Genomic DNA, 20886 nt, shown 5'->3' on the forward strand with positions numbered 1-20886 from the left:
TCCTCCTTTTTTTTGTAAGTAGTAGTAGCTTTCTCTATTGTATCATAGGTACCAACCATACATGAATCTGTAACACCTGCCATTTTCTGATATTGAAATATCTATCCTTAACGAAATGTTCTAATGAAGAGTGAGACTTCACTGACAAGGAAGTGGCAATAAGATGTGAAAATATGTTCATGTATGTGTATTTAAAATGTTCAAAATGTATTTAAGAATAAAAAATTATTTTAAGGGTTTCGTTCATTAAAAGTTTTAAAGTGATTGTTTTGGGCAGAAGGACAGACTTTCAACAGTCGAAGTCCTTTTTATGGTTCAATTGCTCATTTGGGCAAAATCGACTCCAATAGCCAAAAGTTGAACTTTCAGTAGCCAAAAGTCCCTTGACAGAGAGGGTATAAAAGGGAACTCAGTTCATTTTCTACTCAAAATACTTACGGTTTTCTTTCTTTCCTCTCTCTCTTAACTTTGGGGCATACAATGAGCTCTTTGAAGAGATTCCTTTGAGTTTTTAAAGATTTTGAGGTGGATTCTTCTATTTAGAAGTGTGAACAAGTAGATTCAAGTTTTAAAGTTTTAGTTCTCTCACCTCTAAGCTCCAAGAAAAGAGGTAACTTTCTTTTCTTCTTGATCTATGGGTAGATCTATGAGAGTTGATAAGGAATTAGGGTTCTAAAGCTTTAATTTTATGAAAAGTTATTTTAAGTTAAATTTTTTAAAGTTTATGCTATGTTGGGTTTAGATAAAAGTTAAGATTTGAGTTTTGATGAATGTATGTGGGTATTAAGCATGTTTCTAGCTATTCTAGGCCCTAGAGATATGTATATGTGATGGGGTTGTGTTTTGAAACTTTGAAATGAGTTTGGATGTTAATGGGAGAAGGGATCTGTAGGTCTTCAACTTGAAAATTCTGGAAATTCCTAGGTTTGGCTATTGAAAGTCAAAGATTCGATAGCCAAAACTTGCATTTTCTCAAAAAATCTGAAAGTTTTCTAGGTTTGGTAGCCAAAGTCCTAGACTTTGATAGCCACAGTAGCTACTACCCAAAATGGGCACCTAGTGTTCCAAGGTTCGGTAGCCGAAATCCAAGGCTTCAGCAGTTAAACTTGGTTCTGCCCACTTATTTTTTCCTTTGATTCCAAGGCTCCAACACCTAATATCATGGATCCTAAGGGCCTAGAATAGTACACTTATATTATGTATAGAGTTTTAGAGCCTTGTATAATACTCTAAGGTTCGATTTTATAGAATTGGGTTTGAGGAACTCAGAAGGTTAAGGATCCAAGGATAGCTCCGGTTCGAGTAAGGAGGTTGATAGGCTATAAGAGGTGAGTAACTCTAATTTTAATAAATTGAAAACTATTTATGGGTAATTAATGAGCATCCTCATGCATCATATCATATTTATTTAAGATGTATGTGTCTAGAACATTAGATGTTGCATAATTGCATAAATTGCTTTTGGTGTATTAATAGATATTGGATGACCCATTACTCCCCCCATATTATGTTATGTAACATTACGTATGTTATGGATCCATAAATAAATCCTAAGGAAAGATCTTAACATTGCCCTTCAAGAGAGATCCGATTGTTGCCTCTGGGTATATGACACAGGTCATGTTTAAAAGGAAAGTTTGGAGAGTTATTGGTGATAATGTCCATCTTACGTGAAATATTTGTTATGTGAAAATCCACGTGAATGATGTATTGCACATGTATGAATGAATAATAAAGTTAACAATGATTAGTTTACTCATTGAGCTTGTGTAAGCTTACCCATTTCCCCTAACCCCCAAACACAGAGTTGCAGGACTAGAAGAGTTCCTTGAAGAAAGAGCATCAAGGGTAGTTTTAGCCCTTTCTTTATGCAAGATGTATAGGTAAATGGACATGTAATTTATGAATGTATAGTACTGTATTGATAATTAAAGGAAATTGGAAAAATGTAATATTTGTTTAAGTATAATAGTGTATATGTTGTGTAAACCCCTTTTGAGGGTATACATGTGGAACTATTACACTTTGGATCTTATGTATGTTAAGTTTCAAATTATGAACCATTATTATATTTATGTATGGATGAAAAAATTAAGGTGTAATGATTTGATGTATGTTTAAATGGTAAGATGTATGAATGTATGTAAATTTTACTGGTTTCAGGTTTGCTACTGGTTCTGACAGTTTTAAGTTGACTCAATCCCTAGTGCTAGTAACGGTCCCTAGTTTGGGTCATTATAAAATCTTTCGAAATGGATCTCTAATTTCTTATATATACTTCCCCATGTCCTTCGCCCTTGTAACTAGAGGACACCATTCGAGTTTTCTTAATGTCACCAAACTTAGTGCTCATTTTGATTTTGCTCCTACTACTATCGTGTTGTGAAGAATTTTTAAAACTTGATTCATATGGCAGGATTAAGAGAGTGATCTAATTCACAAAACACTTATCGCTGGTCAGTCGGTTACTCATCTCAATGTATCTTTCATCTTCATCACTTGAAGAGCCTGTGACCACTGGATCATGGCACATGATTCTTATTTTTCTAAAACTGTTTTCCATGCCTAGTTTATTTTTCTCTTTTTCAAAATTTAAATTTGTTCCAAAATTGGCCTTCTAAGGCCTAGCATTATATGAAATTGAAATTTATAGAAAAATTTATTAGTATAAAATTTTAATTAAAAATAAATATGACCCATCTTTCTCATTGTTTTATCTCAAATTTAAGACCCAACAAGGGAAAAAAATTTCAAATGTTTAAACATAAAATAATAATAAATAATACAACCAAAATAATTAAAACTTCCAAAACAATAAATATTTAATTTAGTAAAATAATTTATTTTTGTTTGATTTATTTGAGAATAATTGTTAAAATAATAAAAAAATAAAATAATTAACTAATATTAATAATGCTATAAATATTTAAATTATTTTTATCAATAAAATTATTTAATTAAGTTAATTTCTAAAATTAAAATTAATGTGAAAATTTAAAATCAAATTGATAAAATTAAATGATTTTGCTAAAATTGAAAAAATATTATAAAAGCTTAATTTTTTTTAATTATTTAACCATTAATAATAACAATAATGAGAGAATATAGGTAAACTAAAACCCATACAAATCATTGACCAAAATAATTATTTTTAGATATTTAATTCAAAAATAGTTATGAAATTTATTTAATAAAATTTAAATATAATATTTAATTAATATATATTTAATTATTTTTTTGTGATTTATTAGTTGAACCGACCCATCAATTCTGTCCTCCAACCGGGTCAAGATCCGCCTGGTCTGATAAGATAACAATGCCAAAAACAGGACGGTGGACCTCCTTTGAATCGAAAGAAAAAATAAAATATATAATTACGAACCCTTCATCTGCTCGGTTAAAGGCTCTGCTCTTATAATCAAAATCTGTGGTCTGCTGATCTATCGTCAGATTTTCTCCGATCACCGCTGTCTCCGCCATCATGGCTTACGAAGACGATCCGTAAGAGCCCTCTCTCTTTCTATATATGTCAACGTTTGGTGCTGCTGGATTCTTCAATTTCGTTTCTTAGCTTTAATTCTTCTCTATCTGTACTTCTTTATAATTGTAATTTAGGGTTACTGTTCGATATTTGTTTATCGATTGCAATTCTTCTAATTCGGGTTTTAAGGAAGATGGGTTTTTCCCCCGTTTTTAAATCTCTAAGAAACATCACATTTTAAGGAATTAAGGTTTCGATAATCTCATACTCTAACCACTGCTCTTTGTCCAGTTACCGCGATGAGGATGGAGAGCCGTTGATGGACTACGACGAAATGCAATCAGACGGTGGGCAATCCCCAGAACCTCGCCACGATGATTTCCTGGAAGATGATGTTGATGGGTGGGGTGAACAAGAGCGAGAGAGGTCTCAAACTCCGGTATATGACGTCGATAAGGTTGACAAGCCGCGAAAGAGGTTGGTGAAGAAGAGCGATTCAGGGATCGGTGCCAAGGAAAATTATGTGGTGCCTGAGTTGGTTGATGAGGATGAAGATGAGGGGTTTGGGAGGGAGTATGCAATGGAAACAAAAAAGAGGAAGAAATTTGGCAAGGAAGGATCTGGGAGTAGTGGGAAGGATAGGAAGAAATACAGTAAGGGGGAGAAGAAGTTTTCTAGTGGAGGCAAGGGGGTAATTGGTTCAAAGTCAGGGTTGATGAAGAAAGGGATATATTCAGGGAAGTTGTCGGGGAAGGAAGATGGCGAGGTGAAGGAGATGTGGGATACTATTGCTGGGGGTGATTCTGAGGTTTTGAGCTTTTCTTTCCTTCCCTTTTTATGTTTGGTATTTTGATAATTAGGCTGAGTTTTTATTTGTATAATTGTTTGCATTGATTATGTTATCTGTTGAATATGCTGTATGTCTGTGGACTGTGGTGATGATTGATAACTTGAATAATAAATTAAATGATGTTGGTATTAGTTTGTGTAGAGAATATTTTCTTCCTTGACTAGGGTTCCTGGTACTGATTTTGTTGCTGTCTGTTGATTTTTGGTGGCATATTAATGTTCTCTGTTGAAGGTGTTAGCCAGTTGGTTGAATTGGTAACTCAGTGAACACTGTATGTCTGGTTTATGTTTCTCTAATGTATAAATGTTATTCTTGATGGGATTAATGTGGTATTTTTTTGTTAATTCATGTATTTTTAATAGTAGGTGAGTTTTATGACTGTTGATTGTAGCAAGTCAAGTGTGTAACTATTATTTCTTCTATGCAAGAAACATCTGTGGAAGATAGAGATCTATTTAGCTGTTTTATTTTGTAATTACAGGAGGGTCTATAGGTCGGATTGGTTGGTTTGTGAGTTCCAAGTCACTATGGCTAAGCCTTGGATTACAGAACAAGAACCACCTTTGTCACTGTCAACAACCCCCTTCTCTCTCTCTCTCTCTCTCTCTCTCATTTTTCTATGACTGTGGGTGTGGGATTTTAGAGATCTTTATAGGTAACATGTTTTTGGTTCATTCTTGGAGTTTTCTAACTATAATTTTTCTTGGAATAGGATGATCAAGAGGGTCCTAGGACTGTGGATGATGACAATTTCATAGATGACAGCGGTGTAGATCCTGCTGATCGGTATGGGAGTGACAATGAACCACGCTCTCCTGGTGATGCTCCTCAGGTTAGTATTTGATCATTTTCTCTATTCACACTTTACTCTTAACAAAATGTAAAAAGAAAATTTTTCATTTTGGATATGGTACTGAGAAAACTTGAATTTTAAATATGGTACCAAGGAATAATCTATTATGTTTTATTGATGGAGCTCTTGGATAACCTAGATTATTTTAAGATGCTTCTCATTGTCGATTGTAAGTGTAAGGTAAATTGTGCCTAATGTTGCATGTTTTTGACTGTCTATTAAAGTATCTGTATAACTTGCTTAATGAATGTCTGTTAGATTACTTAATTTTTATCTTTCTTTTTATTAGTTTATCGTTCTGATATTGCCAGGCAGAGGAGGGTGAAGAAGATGAGGAAATCAAGGAACTCTTCAAGATGGGCAAGAAAAGGAAGAAGAATGAGAAAAGTCCTGCAGAAATTGCATTGCTAGTCGAGAATGTCATGGCTGAGCTTGAGGTTACTGCTGAGGAGGATGCAGAACTTAATAGACGGGGTAAACCTGCTATCAATAAACTCAAAAAGTTGCCTCTTCTTACTGAGGTCCTCTCCAAGTAAGCTGGTTCTCTGCCTCAAGTGTATGTGGTTTCTTTTTGTTTCCTTGCCATTCACAGTTCTTGTATTCTTGTTGATTGCCTGTGGTGCAGGAAGCAGCTCCAGCAAGAATTTATAGATCATGGAGTACTAACTCTACTGAAAAATTGGCTTGAACCTCTTCCAGATGGAAGTTTGCCCAATATAAATATCCGTGCAGCGATTTTGAAGATATTGACTGATGTATGCAGAGGGCTTTCCACCATTTTATATTGTCTAGTAATGTTCCCTGATTTTGATAGAACATGTTCTGTAATGTGAAATGTATCTTTTTCCATGTAGTTTCCAATTGATCTGGAACAGTATGATAGAAGAGAACAATTGAAGAAAAGTGGTCTTGGAAAGGTTAGAGATTTCCTTATGTGGCTACATTTGTACCCTTTTTTTTTTGGCTGATTACAATGAGATGTTGATACAATTTAAAATATTTTTTGACAGGTTATTATGTTCTTATCAAAATCTGATGAGGAAACTACATCCAACAGAAAGCTTGCTAAGGATTTGGTTGATAAATGGGTAATGCTGCGATCCCTTCAACTTTTTGTTCATCAAATGCTTTCAACCCTGTCTTCCATTTAAAATTTCTGTGCATTCATTTGATAGTGAATGCTTAAGTGGCATTGGTTCTGTTAAATGCATTTTGCTGTTTGAGGAATAATACCATACTCATACTGGTGCAATTTACGTTTCACAGTGGTTTAAAAAATTTATCGTAAAACATGTTTGTTGTCTTCTGTCCTTCATACATTAAACTGAATTTCAATTTTGATCTTGTTGACCTTCTCTTTTGCAGTTTCAAAAAGATGCATAGTATTATTTACTTATTGGGGGACATCCTTCTTTAATTGGAAAAATTGTTGACGGAAGTCGTTATTTATCTGAATTCTGAAGTATTAAATTGCTTGTATTTTGGAAAACCATAAATGCAGAGTCGGCCCATATTTAATAAGAGTACACGATTTGAGGACATGAGAAGTATTGATGATGATCGGGCCTACAGAAGACCAACAGTGAGAAGGTATTTTCTTCTACACATGCGGATGTGCTTCATTTTTTTTCCCCAATAAATCAAGGGATACTTGTGCCTAATTTGTAAGTTTGTAATTTGTCTAGGCATACTGATTTTGTTCTACTTGGGTATTTTCTTTTACTCTCTGGTAGGCCTGTAAATAATTCTGCAGGGATGGAATCTAGGGATGGTGATCTGGACTTGGATATTTCACGGTAAGATTTAATGGATGATAGTTTCTTGCATTTTGCTGTACAGTACACCTTTTTTCCAATATCATTTTTCACCACATGCTTACGATGTTCATTTTCAATTGAAAAAAAAAAAGGGAGCGAAGATCTGGTCAGTCATCTGACAGACAACATGCTTCTAGGCCAGAAGCAACTCCATTGGATTTTGTGGTGCGCCCTCAGTCTAAGATTGATCCTGAAGAAATTAGAAACCGTGCTAAGCAAGTTGTACAAGATCAGCGCCGACTAAAGGTTGGTTTTTTTTTTTTTTTAATTCTTGTAGCTGATAGCAAATAATGTGGTTTATATCTACGTTTTTATAAAATTTAGCAAATAATCACTTGATAAATTGTGCAAAATGATGTGTTTGTATCTCTTAAGTTATTTGGAGTAAGTAGTAGTGTCTAGATATCTACAATTAAGTAGATATATAAGGAATGATGTGTATATAAATTACTTTTGGTTTGTCCCACCTTACTTAATTCACTGCTCAGTCTATTCTTGCCTAGGTCAGTGTCTAAATCTCGCATTTGTTTCATACTTCCATTGATTTGAGCAAATGGTTCATGGATTAATATAAAATCCTGTTATCAAATAATTTTAATTAGATCTATCTCAAAGTCGAATATGGCCCTTAGTTTTGGTTCCTCTTTTATTTATTTATTTATTTTCCTTCATAAAGTTACATTTTATAAATTTTGATTTTTTAGAAAGCAAACTTTATAATAAGAAAGTATATTTAATAAATATATGAACTTTACTTTAAACGACAAGAGGAAATTTTTTTTTTTTATATACTTTTTAAATATTGCCTATTTTATTAATTTTTGCACTTAAAATAGCAAAAAGTGAAAAATGCAACTGCGCCAAACAGACAGCTACATCGAGGCTTTTCTAGTGTTGACTTCAAAATCCTTGGACAATTGATATAAATTTGTTTTGCATGGATTGCTTTAATTGATGACCAACTCAGGGAGGAGGTGGATTCTTGAGGTCAATTCACTGCTGTGTTATGTAATGTTTTCAATTTAGTATTTTTGCTAAACTATTAACAATGAATTGCAGATGAATAGAAAGTTGCAACAGCTGAAAGCACCGAAAAAGAAGCAACTGCAAGCAACAAAAATTAGCGTGGAAGGTCGTGGCATGCTCAAATATTTGTGAATTATGAAGCTTCTGCGACTCCCTTTGACCGCAAAGGCAGAAGTGGGCGATTCTGGAGCCAAATTATACAGACCCTGTGGCGGATTGTGTTCACTGTTCAGAAACAAACTGTTATGCTAGTTGATTTTCTGGCCTCGGGATCATTAATCGGATGGAGATGTTTGAGCTAATATAAGCCCATTTCAATTGATTTGGATAAACAATTGTCGTGAGGATGATTGTATTTGTTAAATTGTCTGACAGCTTTTCATGTTAAATGTTCAAGTTGAAATGTTGATGCTAAGTTGATCAAATTTCTGGAGGAATAAAATGTTCCCATTTGCTCTGGAACAGTCAATATGGCATTTGGGTGTGTGAATTGGTAATTATTACTAATAATGATTTATATAATTCATCTAGGTAGAGCATATGGTGGGTAAATTGACTCTCACCAAAATTTAGGTGGTTATTTAATTTTTGTTATTTAATCTTAATTTATTAAAATAAAATCTCTTAATTTTAATTTTATTTAGAAAAAAGTATAGGTTTGTAAGATTATTTTATACGAAATTAATATTTAATTAAAATAAATTTGTAAAGTAAATATCAATTTTTTTTTCATTTTTTATATAAAGATTAAAGTATTAAAGATTAAAGTATAAATAAAATATTATATATTAATAAATATCATTTTAAATTTTAAAATTTATTATTATATTATTATTAATAAATACTTATATGATAATTTTATAAATAATGATTATTAATTAATTTAATCAATAAAAATAAGAACAAAAAAGAAAAAGATAGTTTTTTTTTTTTTTAATCTGAAATCTGTTATACTTTTTTTTTAAATAAAATAAAATTTTATTTTAATAAATTAAAATTAATCCATTAAAATTTATTAAAATAAAATAATATTATAAGTTAAATGACGGTTGGTACAATTTGAAACAGGTTTTGCCATTTTGGTGTTTATATTATCATTAATGAGATTTTAGGGTATTAAAGCATTTTATAGTATTAGCTTTAAAAATTAAAATATTATTAAATTTAAGAATTCTTTATATTAATTATTATGACTTGTTTGGTTCATAAAAAAAATAAATAAATAAAATAGCTATACATGATAATAAAATAGCTATTTTCGTTTATATTTTTAAGTTATATTATATTATATTATTTTAAAAATATATATATTTTATAGAAGTAATTATTATACATTTATTTTAGCTCATTATTTAAGCATTTGTAGTTTTTTTTTCTTTATATAAATTTGATAAACATAAATTTGAATTTCCAAAATTAACATTTTAATTTTTTTAAAAGAAAAACTATTAATTTAATTTTAAATAAAATATTTTATGACAAAATCAGAATACATGTAAACCAAAATCATCTCTTAACTGTATCGAAACTCTATTGATGAGCATTAGGAACTGGAAACTCCGTTCTCTAAATTGTATGAATAAATTGCTTAGTACACATAATAATAATAATAATAATAATAATAATAATAATAATAATAATAATAATAATAATAATTTAATATCTATGTAGAATATTTTAAAAAAATAAAAAAGTATTAAGAATAAACATATAAAAAGATAATAAAAAAATGTAAAATGAAAAATGATGTGAAAAAAAATAAAGCATCCGAAATTCTTATATCTTATTTTGTATTATGATAATTTTGTATCTAAATATTTTCGCTTAACATTAAGTGTTATGTTGAGCATATGGAGTGGTTATGCTAACTTGGATGTAGTATACACCTTCTTTGTTAAGTTTTTTTTTTTTTAATATTTAAAATTAATAAAATATATTATTTATAAAAAAATAATGATGGTTAATTATTGTTTGATAAAAGGGTAATTACAAATTTTTATCAATTATAATAATTATATAATCATTCAAATTTTGACCCCTTAATTTGTGTTCGCCCTTAAGGATCATTATGTTCTTGGTAACCCATGGATCCCAACTCAACATAACCTAAAGCCCAGCTCCCTTGCAGAAACCTTAACCCGAAAATCCAACTCAAACTTCATCAGAAGGCAGTTGAGATTTCACCCAAGATTGAGTAGCTAGGTTAATTGTGGCACTAGAGATGGAGAGAAGCTCGAGGACTAGGGAAGTCCAGAACCAAGTGTAGTAGTAGAGTAAAACTCTTAAAAACAACTCAACCTGCAACTCAATTGAACAAGCTTTCATTGAGAAAGGACCCCTCCTTGATTCACCGAGTGGCAAGCAGAGCTTCGTAGGCTCTAATGGCCACTTAAGAGACTAGTAGATGGGACTAGAAACATCACCTGGAGATACGAACCCCAAAAAAGCAAACCCTAAACACAAACCAAAGGACCAAAATCACATAAGCAATCCATTTTTCGCTGAAGCCGAGGGAGGCTGTGTAACGCCCTCACTTTAAATAGTTCGTACATTCTACTATTTCGGTGATCAATGTCTGTCCGGATAGCTAGAATGTCTGGAACTATATTTAAACTAGAGTGAGGAGTCATAAATAAACTAAATAATGGTAAGAAAAATTAAGGAAAAATTTAAGCAATAAAATGCACTAAGGTTAAATGAGCTTAAGCTTCGGCGATTGGTGACTTAATGGGAAGCGACTGTAAATACAGTTAGCAACCTTAGATCCGAGGGAAATCCTGTAAAATAATTTTTGGGACTTCAGTGAAAAGTTATAGAGCCTTAGATAGCTATAGAATGCCAAGAAAACATGAAGAAAATTTTCTAAATTGATACAGACAATTTTAGCTCGTTAAGCTAAACGAAGAGCATTTTGGTTATTTCATCTTCAGAGATTATTTTTGACCAACTTGTCCATTTAAGTAAGTGAATTATATGATACAAAATAAGAATAAATATTAATGAAAAATTAATTAAAAATGAGTAGAAGAAAGAAGAAAACAAAGTGAAATAAAATTCAATTATAACATCATGCTTAAGTAAGCATGATGCAATTAAAATTTTTTCACCAATCAAAATTTGACAAGCACTTAAAGAAAGAATAAAAGAGATAAACTTCACCAAAATTTTCAGCTTCTTCTTCTTCCCTTAACTTGGCCGATTCCTCTCTCTCTCCTCCTCCATAGCTATTTCTTCTTCCTACTTCCAAATTTCTTGATTTCTCACCACCAAATCCATAATTTCTTCATCAAAATTTTCCATCTTACCTTGTTAAAGAGTTTGGTTGCCAAGATTCAAGGAGAAAGTAAAGATTTGGAACCCTAAAAACTTTGCTTCAAGAGGTTAGTGCCCCTTTTCTCTTCTCTCTTTATGAATTTCTTGCTAAGATCATGAAATTGATGAGAAATTGGTAGAATTTAAATAAAATTTTGCATGTTAGGGTACCATGAATTTCTGCATCCATGAAGGACTCAGGGTATGATGATTTTGATTAAATTTAACATGTCTACTAATGTTGGGTTGAAATGGAAAAATCACATGAATTGTATGGTGTATGCATGAACTAGGGATTTGAAGTTAGGGTTTTGTGGCTAAATTGGGAATTTTGTGCTCTGAAGTTTAATTAGTGTTCTAATGGTCAATTAGTGACCATTTGAGGTGAATTGACCATGATTTGAAATGAATTGTAGCACTAAGAATTGATTTGGTATTCTGCCCCTGTTGTGCCAGAATTTTTGGACTTGAGTCCAGTGTGGTTAGGCTACAATAACTTGACTTATGTAGCTTCAATTGGTGCAAGGCCATTTGGAGGTGAAACTATACACATAATGGCATATTTTTTATGAAGAAACCCTACCCAGAAAACCAACTTAAGATGACCTAAATTTTGCCTCAATCTGGGTAACCAATAGACTAGACCTGGAAATTGACTATATAAATAATGTTTGTTCATTTGGTCATAACTTTGTGTAGAGAGATCTAAATGACCTGATTTTTAAACCAATGGAAAGCTAAGACAATTTAGATCAACTTTAATGAGGAATAGAAACTCAAATTTTGATGAGAACTAATTCAAATGGCTAGCCAAAATCAGGATGCCAAAATTGTCAGAACCAATTTGTCCCCAGAAATTCTGAGTATTGACCTATCCGGCTAGCTATGGTAAAAATGCCATAACTTGAGCTACAAAACTCAAAAATGGAATAGTTTAAAAAGGAAATTAAAGAAGACACATAAAGGAACAACTTTCATGAAGAAAGTTTAGCTAAATTTTCACTGTAGATTAGTCTAATAGAACAGTAAACATGGACCATGAAATCTAAAAATTTGAAATAACAATCAATAGGCTATGAATTGAGTTTGGCAACTAATGCCAATAAGTATAAAGTTTAAAATGTGGTATCTTAGTAGAATTAGAATTAACAAATTATTATGTATTAAAAAGTCAACATTTGTGTATAAATAGTAACTACCAAACCTCAAATGCAAGAAATTAAATAATTAACTTTATAAAATGCCCTAGTATACCTAGAATGATTGGTTTGGATAGGTTGGTATGCCAATAGGGTTCCGATAGCAGTACTGCATATAGCTTTATGCTATTCCGTGATTTGTGATATTTTATGTCATTTTATGATATTATGGCCTATGGCCATTTTGCTATGATTGATACATTCGGCTTTTATGCCTGACTGCTTATATGGCTTATTAGCCATTTTGTTGCACACCTGATAGACACTATGTGATCGATGGTGTGACGGCTCGAGATACTTGATACCTAGTGTCAGTTTACCTATTTATCCAGTCCAATCGACTAGTGTAAATTACTTGAACAACTGAAATAAGACTTAATAAATTATAACCAAATAATGAACACATAATGTATTAAAAGTTATACTATTATGAACAATTATCATAAATTCATTCTGCATGAAATGATAATATAATATCTGCTTATTTATTTATTTAGTTTATTTTTATTTTATATTGGCACCACTAAGCTGTATTGCTTAGCGCGTCACTTTTGTAACGCGTAGGTACTGATGAGACTGATAGAGAGGCCAGCAGACCTCAGACTGGATGAGCGTTCGAATCTGCAAAGTATACAGTGTCGCTACTTCTGCAGTGTTCTTGGTAGGACTCTAGGATTTTGTTCTGTATTTTATATTTTGTATTTTATACTTAGATTTTCATTTTGCCATGTGAATTGTAAACTCCTGTAATTAATGTAAATTATGTAATTAACAAGATTTCTATATTTTATTTTTGAAATGTGAGTATGAATTTTGTTTATATATGAAATTAAGATTTGCAATATTGAGATTTGATGAAATTTAGTTGAAGTTGATTGGAGTTGAGATTTGAAGAATATATTGGAAGTGTTTTTTTTTAGCAGGTTCTAAAGAACTGTTTTTCTCAATTTTTAACCGGTACTCCGCCAAACTTTTTGTAAAATTTTCAGAATCCCAAATAAATTCAAAACTTCAATAAATGGCATAAACTTAATTTAGGGGCTTTTAATAAATAAATTAAAAACTAGAAATTGAAATAAGATAAGATAAGATACTTTGGCACACTGTATGACATGTCTTGCTCGGCTACACTATAGACGGGTAAGGGGCGTCACAGGCTGGAAGAAGTGCATGCAACACTCTTAACTCAACCAGACGTCCAAATCAACGAAGCAAGCTAGTGAGAAATAAACCCAACCCAAAGCTACTAATAAGAAGGGCAGATTAAGACAATGCTCTCTCTCCATCAAAGCTCTGATCTGTTAAGAACCATGAACCAAAAATCTATCTATAGCTTCTTAGAGGTGGAGGAGAACAACCCACAATTGGGAAGAGGGATGGAGAGCCACCCCTCCTGTCACGACCCAACCTATGGGTCGGACCGGCACTAGAACCTGGGACAGCTTAAAGCCCCCGAGGCCCGTAGTAAGCCTAACTATTCATTAACCCAACTCTAAGGCCCATTTGGGCCCAATTTCAAGAATTCAACCGGACAGAGCCCGACCACAAAATGGACCTTTCAACGGGGAGTTTTTGACTCACCCGACCTGTAAACAAAATAAATACTCAATTGGGGAGCTCAGCTCACCCCTCCACATACTCATATCAACATAAAAATAAATGGGAGCTCAGCTCCCTCATCCAGTCCATCAAACATGCATGTGATAATAATTTTACAGGTCCAAAATAACAATTTATATTACAGACCCAAATCAATTAAATATTTCTAACACATGCGAAAATTCTAGAAATTTATAGAATTACACAAACATGAATAAATAACCTGCGAGGGAGAAAGCAGGTTAACCTCAAAAATATCCTCCTGTGGCCTGGAAAAATATTGAACAGGAGTGAGCGTTCGACTCAGAGAGTAAAATATCAATTTTAACCATAATCTCTATAACTATCTGAAACTAATGCACCCTGTAGAGTGAAATGCAACATCAGCAATAAATTCACATCATAACAGCAAAAAGGTAATTTAGAGCACTCACACACCCAGTAATATCAATCATAATATATGGGAGCTGATCCCCTATACAGCTCTCTTAAATCCAACCTGGTGCCAGCGAAGAACTCAAGCCGGACTTTCGCTTAATAAACCAAATCGGGATCCCAGCGAAGAACTCAAGCCGTGACTACCCCCGAAGGATCGGGTCCCAGCGAAGATCTCAAGCCGTGACTACTCGTCCTATCCATAGTACACACCACATCACACGCACGCCAACGCACACACACTGCTCCAAATTACCACAACAACATCCATGGCACTTTAACAGTTATGAATGCAACATAAAACGTGCCTAGAGTTTAACTACATAGATACATACATATAAGTGATGCATGGGCATGCTTAAACATATAATAATATCGAAATTATAATTAAAATTAATATTTTACTCACAGACTTGATAGTTGTCACTGTGGCAGCCGGGCGGAGGAAGAAGGCTGTCCCGGCTCACCTGACAATTACATTACAATTATTTAACACAATTGACTCAATACAAATCATGAAAAGACCAAATACGTCCTAAGTCGTGCCGAAAATCCAGCAGAGTCTCCCCTATGCCTAAGACCTACCCAACCTGCAAAAGGTCTCAAAACACACTTCTATATTCGCAACTCATATATCCACAATTCAATCACATCACACAGCCCCTCCTGGGCCCATCAAATCAATCATCCATCATAATATGTAAAATTTCAATATAGTCCTTATAATTGATCATTTTTGCAAAAACTATCCAAACAAGCTCTAAAAATTCTAAAACTTTACCCCGCGGTCCTTAGCAATATTACTAGGCTATTGCAAAAAGAATCATAATTTTCTGAGCTACCAAGAATATTACGAAAATTATGAAAAAGTAAGGTTCGGGTTTACCTTTGCCGATTCCGACTTTGGGAACGCGCTCGGGATGTCTGACAATGGTGGGGTAGCTAAAACCTCGATCCAGTTCGGAGACTTTTCCGGTAGCGGGTCTGTCTGGCCGGAAATTCACAAACCCGGACAACTGTCGAATTTCCGCGAATTGAGGATACCTACACGAAGCCCACAACACGGGGGTTAGTACATAAATTTTACGGAATTTTCTAAGCTCATTTAATGCTCTGAAAAACACTGCGAAGTTCCGTGGGACCCACCAAAAAACGGTGTCGAAAAAATTTGAAATTTATGTCGCCATGAAGCTCTCGACGAGTGGAGCGCTCTAGTACTCTTGGTTTTCTCGTGGGGTTCACGGTTTGCGAGAAATCTAGTCCAAAAGTCAAAATGGGCTAAAACTTCCTGGGCAAAAATTGGACAAACCGCTCAATGGATTTCGGTGTTCTTGGTGTCTATGGAAAGCTCTCGACGAGTAGATGTATTTAGACACAAGACCCGGTCCGATTGTTGGCCGGATCGCAGATTTCGCCGAAGACGGCTGCGCGCTGCGCGGCTGCCGCGTTCGTTCGAGCGGCGCGTTGTGCCGGTGGCCGGGACAGTGGGGATGGCGGCCGTGGCTGGGGGTGGCAAGGAGCGTGCGCGGCAAGGGGAGGAGGGAGGAGAGAGAAAATGGGAGAGAAGGGGAGGGAGATCAGAACGCGCGCGGGAAGGAGGAAGAAAAAGAAGAAGACCGGTCCGATTCGGCCGGTCCGATCCGGTCTGGTTCAATTTAGCCGGTTCGATTTAGGATACAAAATTTTGAATTTTTACTCTGCCTTGGGACCGAAAACGAGGTCTAAAAATTTTCAAAAAAATTCTAGAAAACTCAGAAAAATTTGTAGACTCCAAATATATTTTTAGTTTTGCCACGTGGTCTTTAAATAAATTTTTAAAAATATCAAAGTTTATATTTTTGAAAAATCGAACCCGATTTTTAAAATCCGAAAAATCTCAAATAATTTCTTAAAATTTAAATAAAATTAAAATATCAATAATACTCATAAAATAATAAAATTTAAAATTTTGGGGTGTTACATTCTTCCCCCCTTATAGAAAATTCGTCCTCGAATTTTACACAAGGCAGAATAAAGTACATGATTACACATTTAACAGATAAGGATACTTGCTACGCATATTCCGTTCTGACTCCCAGGTGCACTCTTCCACTGACTGACTCCTCCACAAAACCTTAACCATAGGGATCTATTTTGATCTTAACTGTCTGACTTGGTAGTCCACTATGGCTACAGGTTGCTCCTCAAATGTCAAGCTCTCTTTTAGCTCTATTACATCCGGCTATAGTACATGAGAAGGATCTGGAATGTATTTCCTGAGCATGGAGATGTGAAACACAGGATGAACATGAGAAAGGTTGGGTGGTAACTCCAACCGGTAGGCAACTGCTCCAACTATATCAATAACCTCAAAAGGTCCGATATACCGAGGTGCCAACTTGCCCTTCTTTCCAAATCTCATGACTCCCTTCATTGGAGAAACCTTCAGGAATACATAGTCGCCTACTGCAAACTCCACATCCCTCCGTCTGGGGTCTGCATAACTCTTCTGCCTACTGAAAGCTGTTTTCAATCGTTTCCTGATTAAAAGAACTACCTCTGAAGTGTACTGCACTAGGTCTACATCATGCACCTTCGCTTCTCCCATTTCTGTCCAACACAGAGGAGACCTACACTTTCTTCCATATAGTGCCTCATAGGGTGCCATCCCTATCTTTGGAATGGTAATCGTTGTTGTAGGCAAACTCCACCAAAGCTAGCCGATCATCCCATTGACCTCCAAAATCCAAAACACTCATGCGAAGCATGTCTTCGATGTTTGGATTGTCCTTTCTGTTAAATGCATGCGAGGGTGGAAAGCCATACTAAAGTTCAACTGTGTGCCAAGTGCCTCCTGCAACTTTCTCCAAAACTGAGAAGTGAACTGGGGCCCTCTGTTAAATATTATGGAAGCCGAAACTCCATGCAATCTGACTATTTCTCGAATGTAGAGTCGAGCATACTGTGCCACAGAATATGTAGTCTTCACAGGCAAGAAGTGAGCTGATTTGGTTAGACGGTCTACAATTACCCATATCGAATCATATCCTCGCGTGGTACGAGGCAACCCAGTCACAAAATCCATAGTGATCATTTCCCACTTCCATTCTAGGATAGGGAGCTCTTGCAGCTTCCCTGACGGTCTCTGGTGTTCAAACTTCACCTTCTGACAAGTCAAGCACTTGGACACGAAGTCTGCTATGTCTCTCTTCATGCCATTCCACCAATAGCTATCCTTCACATCATGGTACATCTTGGTGGAGCCTGGGTGGACATTATACAGTGTATAGTGTGCCTCTTGCATGATTTTATTTCTGAGATTGTCCACATCGGGCACACATATCCTAGAACCTTGCATAAGGTCGCCATCATTGGCAAACCCGAACTCACCACCTTCACCTTGCTGTACTCTTTCTATGATCTTCATCAATTGTTGGTCTCTGTGCTGGGAAACTCTAACTCTGTCCCGCAAGTCTGGCCTCACTGAAAAATGAGCCAACAATACCCCCTCATCTGAAAGATCTAGGATTAAACCTTGATCCATTAACTCATGTACTTCCCGAATCAACAGTTTTTTCTCTGTTGAAATGTGCACCAAACTGCCAGAAGATTTTCTGCTCAAAGCATCTGTTACTACATTGGCCTTCCCAGGGTGGTACTGGATAGTGCAATCATAGTCTTTCAGAAGCTCCATCCATCTCCTCTGTCTCAAGTTTAAATCCCTCTATTGGAAGATGTACTTCAAACTCTTGTTGTCGGTGTATATCTCGCACACTTCACCATACAGGTAGTGTCTCCAGATTTTTAGTGCAAAGACTACAGCCGCCATTTCCAAACATGGGTGGGGTAGTTATGCTCATGCCTCTTCAACTATCTTGAAGCATAAGCCACTACTTTTCCATTCTGCATCAAAACACACCCTAGGCCAACTCTGGAGGCGTCACAGTACACGGTGTATCCTTCACCACTCATAGGTAGTGTCAACACAGGGGCGGTGGTTAGACACTCCTTAAGCTTCTGGAAGCTCTTCTCACAGTCATCTGTCCAAATGAATGGAACATTCTTCCGAGTTAACTTAGTTAGGGGAGCCGCTATCCTGGAAAAATCTTGCACAAAACGCCTATAGTAGCCAGCTAGACCCAGAAAACTTCGCACCTCAGTGACTGTTGTAGGCCTAAGCCAATCAGTTACAGCTTCAATTTTCTTGGGATCCACTTGAATACCGTCACTAGAAACCACGTGTCCCAAGAATGAGATGTTTTCTAGCCAAAATTCACATTTTGAAAATTTGGCATACAGCTGGTGCTCCCTCAAAGTCTGCAACACCATTCTCAAGTGCCACACTTGTTCTTCCTCGGTCCGAGAGTATACCAAAATGTCATCTATGAATACGATGACAAAACGGTCCAAAAATGGCTTGAACACCCTGTTCATCAAGTCCATGAAGGCTGCTGGTGCATTAGTGAGTCCAAAAGACATCACCAAGAACTCATAATGACCATATCTTGTCCTGAATGCCGTTTTGGACACGTCCTCATTCCTGATTCTCAACTGATGGTAGCCTGATCGTAGGTCTATCTTGGAAAAGAATCTAGCCCCTTGGAGCTGATCAAATAGGTCATCGATCCGAGGAAGTGGATACTTATTCTTCACAGTTACCTTGTTCAGCTGTCTATAGTCAATACACAACCTCAATGACCCATCTTTCTTTCTTACAAATAGCACAGGAGCACCCCAGGGTGAAGTTCTCGGACGTATGAAACCCTTGTCCAAAAGCTCCTGTAGTTGCTCCTTTAACTCTTTCAATTCTGCTGGTGCCATCCTGTAAGGCAACATTGATATGGGGTTTGTACCCGGTACAACATCAATGCAAAACTCTATTTCCCTTCCTGGTGGTAACCCTGGAAGCTCCTCAGGGAAGACATCCATGAATTCTCTAACAACAGGAACATTTTCCATGTTAACACCTTCTACAGATGTATCTCTCACCAATGCCAAATATCCTTGACATCCATGCCTCAACATTTTTCTAGCACTAATTGCTGACACCAAATTATATGGAGCCACGCTCCTGTCACCATCAAAGCTAAACTCTTCCACACCAGGTATGTGGAAATGCACCTTTTTGTTCCTGCAGTCTAAAGTGGCATAATGAGTTGCCAACCAGTCCATCCCCAAAATTACATCAAAATCTATCACTGGTAGAGGAACCAAGTCTGCTGGGAGGATCTTTCCATCCACCACTACTGGGCTACCCGGAAAAACCATATCTACATCTATGTCGTCACTAAGTGGGGTAGCTACCGACAAATGGCATTCTAAAGTTGTAGGGTTTCTACCCAACCTCATGGCAAACACAGGGGAGACAAATGAGTGTGTAGCACCCGGATCTATTAAAACACGAGCCTCATAGGAACAGACCAGAAGAATACTTGTCACAACTGCATTTGAAGCCTGAGCATCCTGATGGGTCAGGGTGAAAACCCGAGCTTGACCCCTACCGAGTGGCGTAACCACATCGACTTCTACCTCCTGATCTGCCTCCAAATCCACGTCCCCCTTGTCCTCGGCCCTGTTGGCCATTGAACTGACTGCCTGCCATGCTGGAAGCACCCGGATACAACTGACGAGGAACATTTGCAACAGAACCCTGTGACCCCATCTGTGGCTCGCTGAACATGGGGCATTCCCTAGCAAAGTGACCTGGTTGGCCACACCTGAAGCATACTCCTAAACCAATCATACAAGGTCCTGAATGTCCTCTTCCACACTCTGCACAAGGTGCCAAGGAGGATCCTGAACCAGACCAATCTGCTGCACTGATCGTGACCACTCTTTGGATCAGTATCTGAGTGAACCCTCGTGGTTTGTGTCTAAAACCACTCCTTGTTCCTATTTCTTCCTCTGTAATTACTCTGGCCACCACTATCCGGAGTACCCATGTGGGGAACACCTGAAGAACCCTCTGCTCTGTTTTTCTTTGCCCTTCCGCTGTCATCCACAGCATAGCTAATCTCTATCTGTCTGGCTCGATCAACTACCACATCAAAAGACTGATCAGACATCATGGCCAGGTTTGCATACCTCCTGTCCAGCCCCTTTAGGAATCTCTTCACCTTCATAGTTTCTGTAGCTATTGCTGTAGGGGCATACCGCCGATTCGAAATTATGTAGCATATTCATCTCTGCACACGCCATTACGTCTTAAGGCCTCAAAGGCCCACTGCTTTTGGTCTCTGAAACTTTCTGGCACAAACCGATTAATGAATAGTTCCAGAAACTGAGTCCACGATAAACCCTCCATCTGAGGTGATATGTAGTCATTCATCCATTGT

The 20886-nt window shown here is 35.9% G+C and overlaps 1 protein-coding gene across 1 annotated transcript; it reads left to right on the plus strand.

The window, feature by feature from the left end:
- The first annotated feature begins 3324 nt into the window (after window positions 1-3324).
- Window positions 3325-8496, plus strand: LOC110650445 (protein IWS1 homolog 1). Its single transcript, XM_058136189.1, has 11 exons — window positions 3325-3501; window positions 3773-4289; window positions 5044-5163; window positions 5496-5716; window positions 5810-5939; window positions 6039-6101; window positions 6195-6272; window positions 6686-6774; window positions 6918-6980; window positions 7094-7247; window positions 8061-8496. The coding sequence occupies exons 1-11, from the start codon at window positions 3482-3484 to the stop codon at window positions 8157-8159; spliced, it is 1554 nt and encodes a 517-aa protein (XP_057992172.1). The 5' UTR covers window positions 3325-3481; the 3' UTR covers window positions 8160-8496.
- Window positions 8497-20886: the final 12390 nt, after the last annotated feature.

Source organism: Hevea brasiliensis, chromosome 15 (assembly GCF_030052815.1).
Source record: "Hevea brasiliensis isolate MT/VB/25A 57/8 chromosome 15, ASM3005281v1, whole genome shotgun sequence".
NCBI classification, from domain to species: domain Eukaryota; kingdom Viridiplantae; phylum Streptophyta; class Magnoliopsida; order Malpighiales; family Euphorbiaceae; genus Hevea; species Hevea brasiliensis.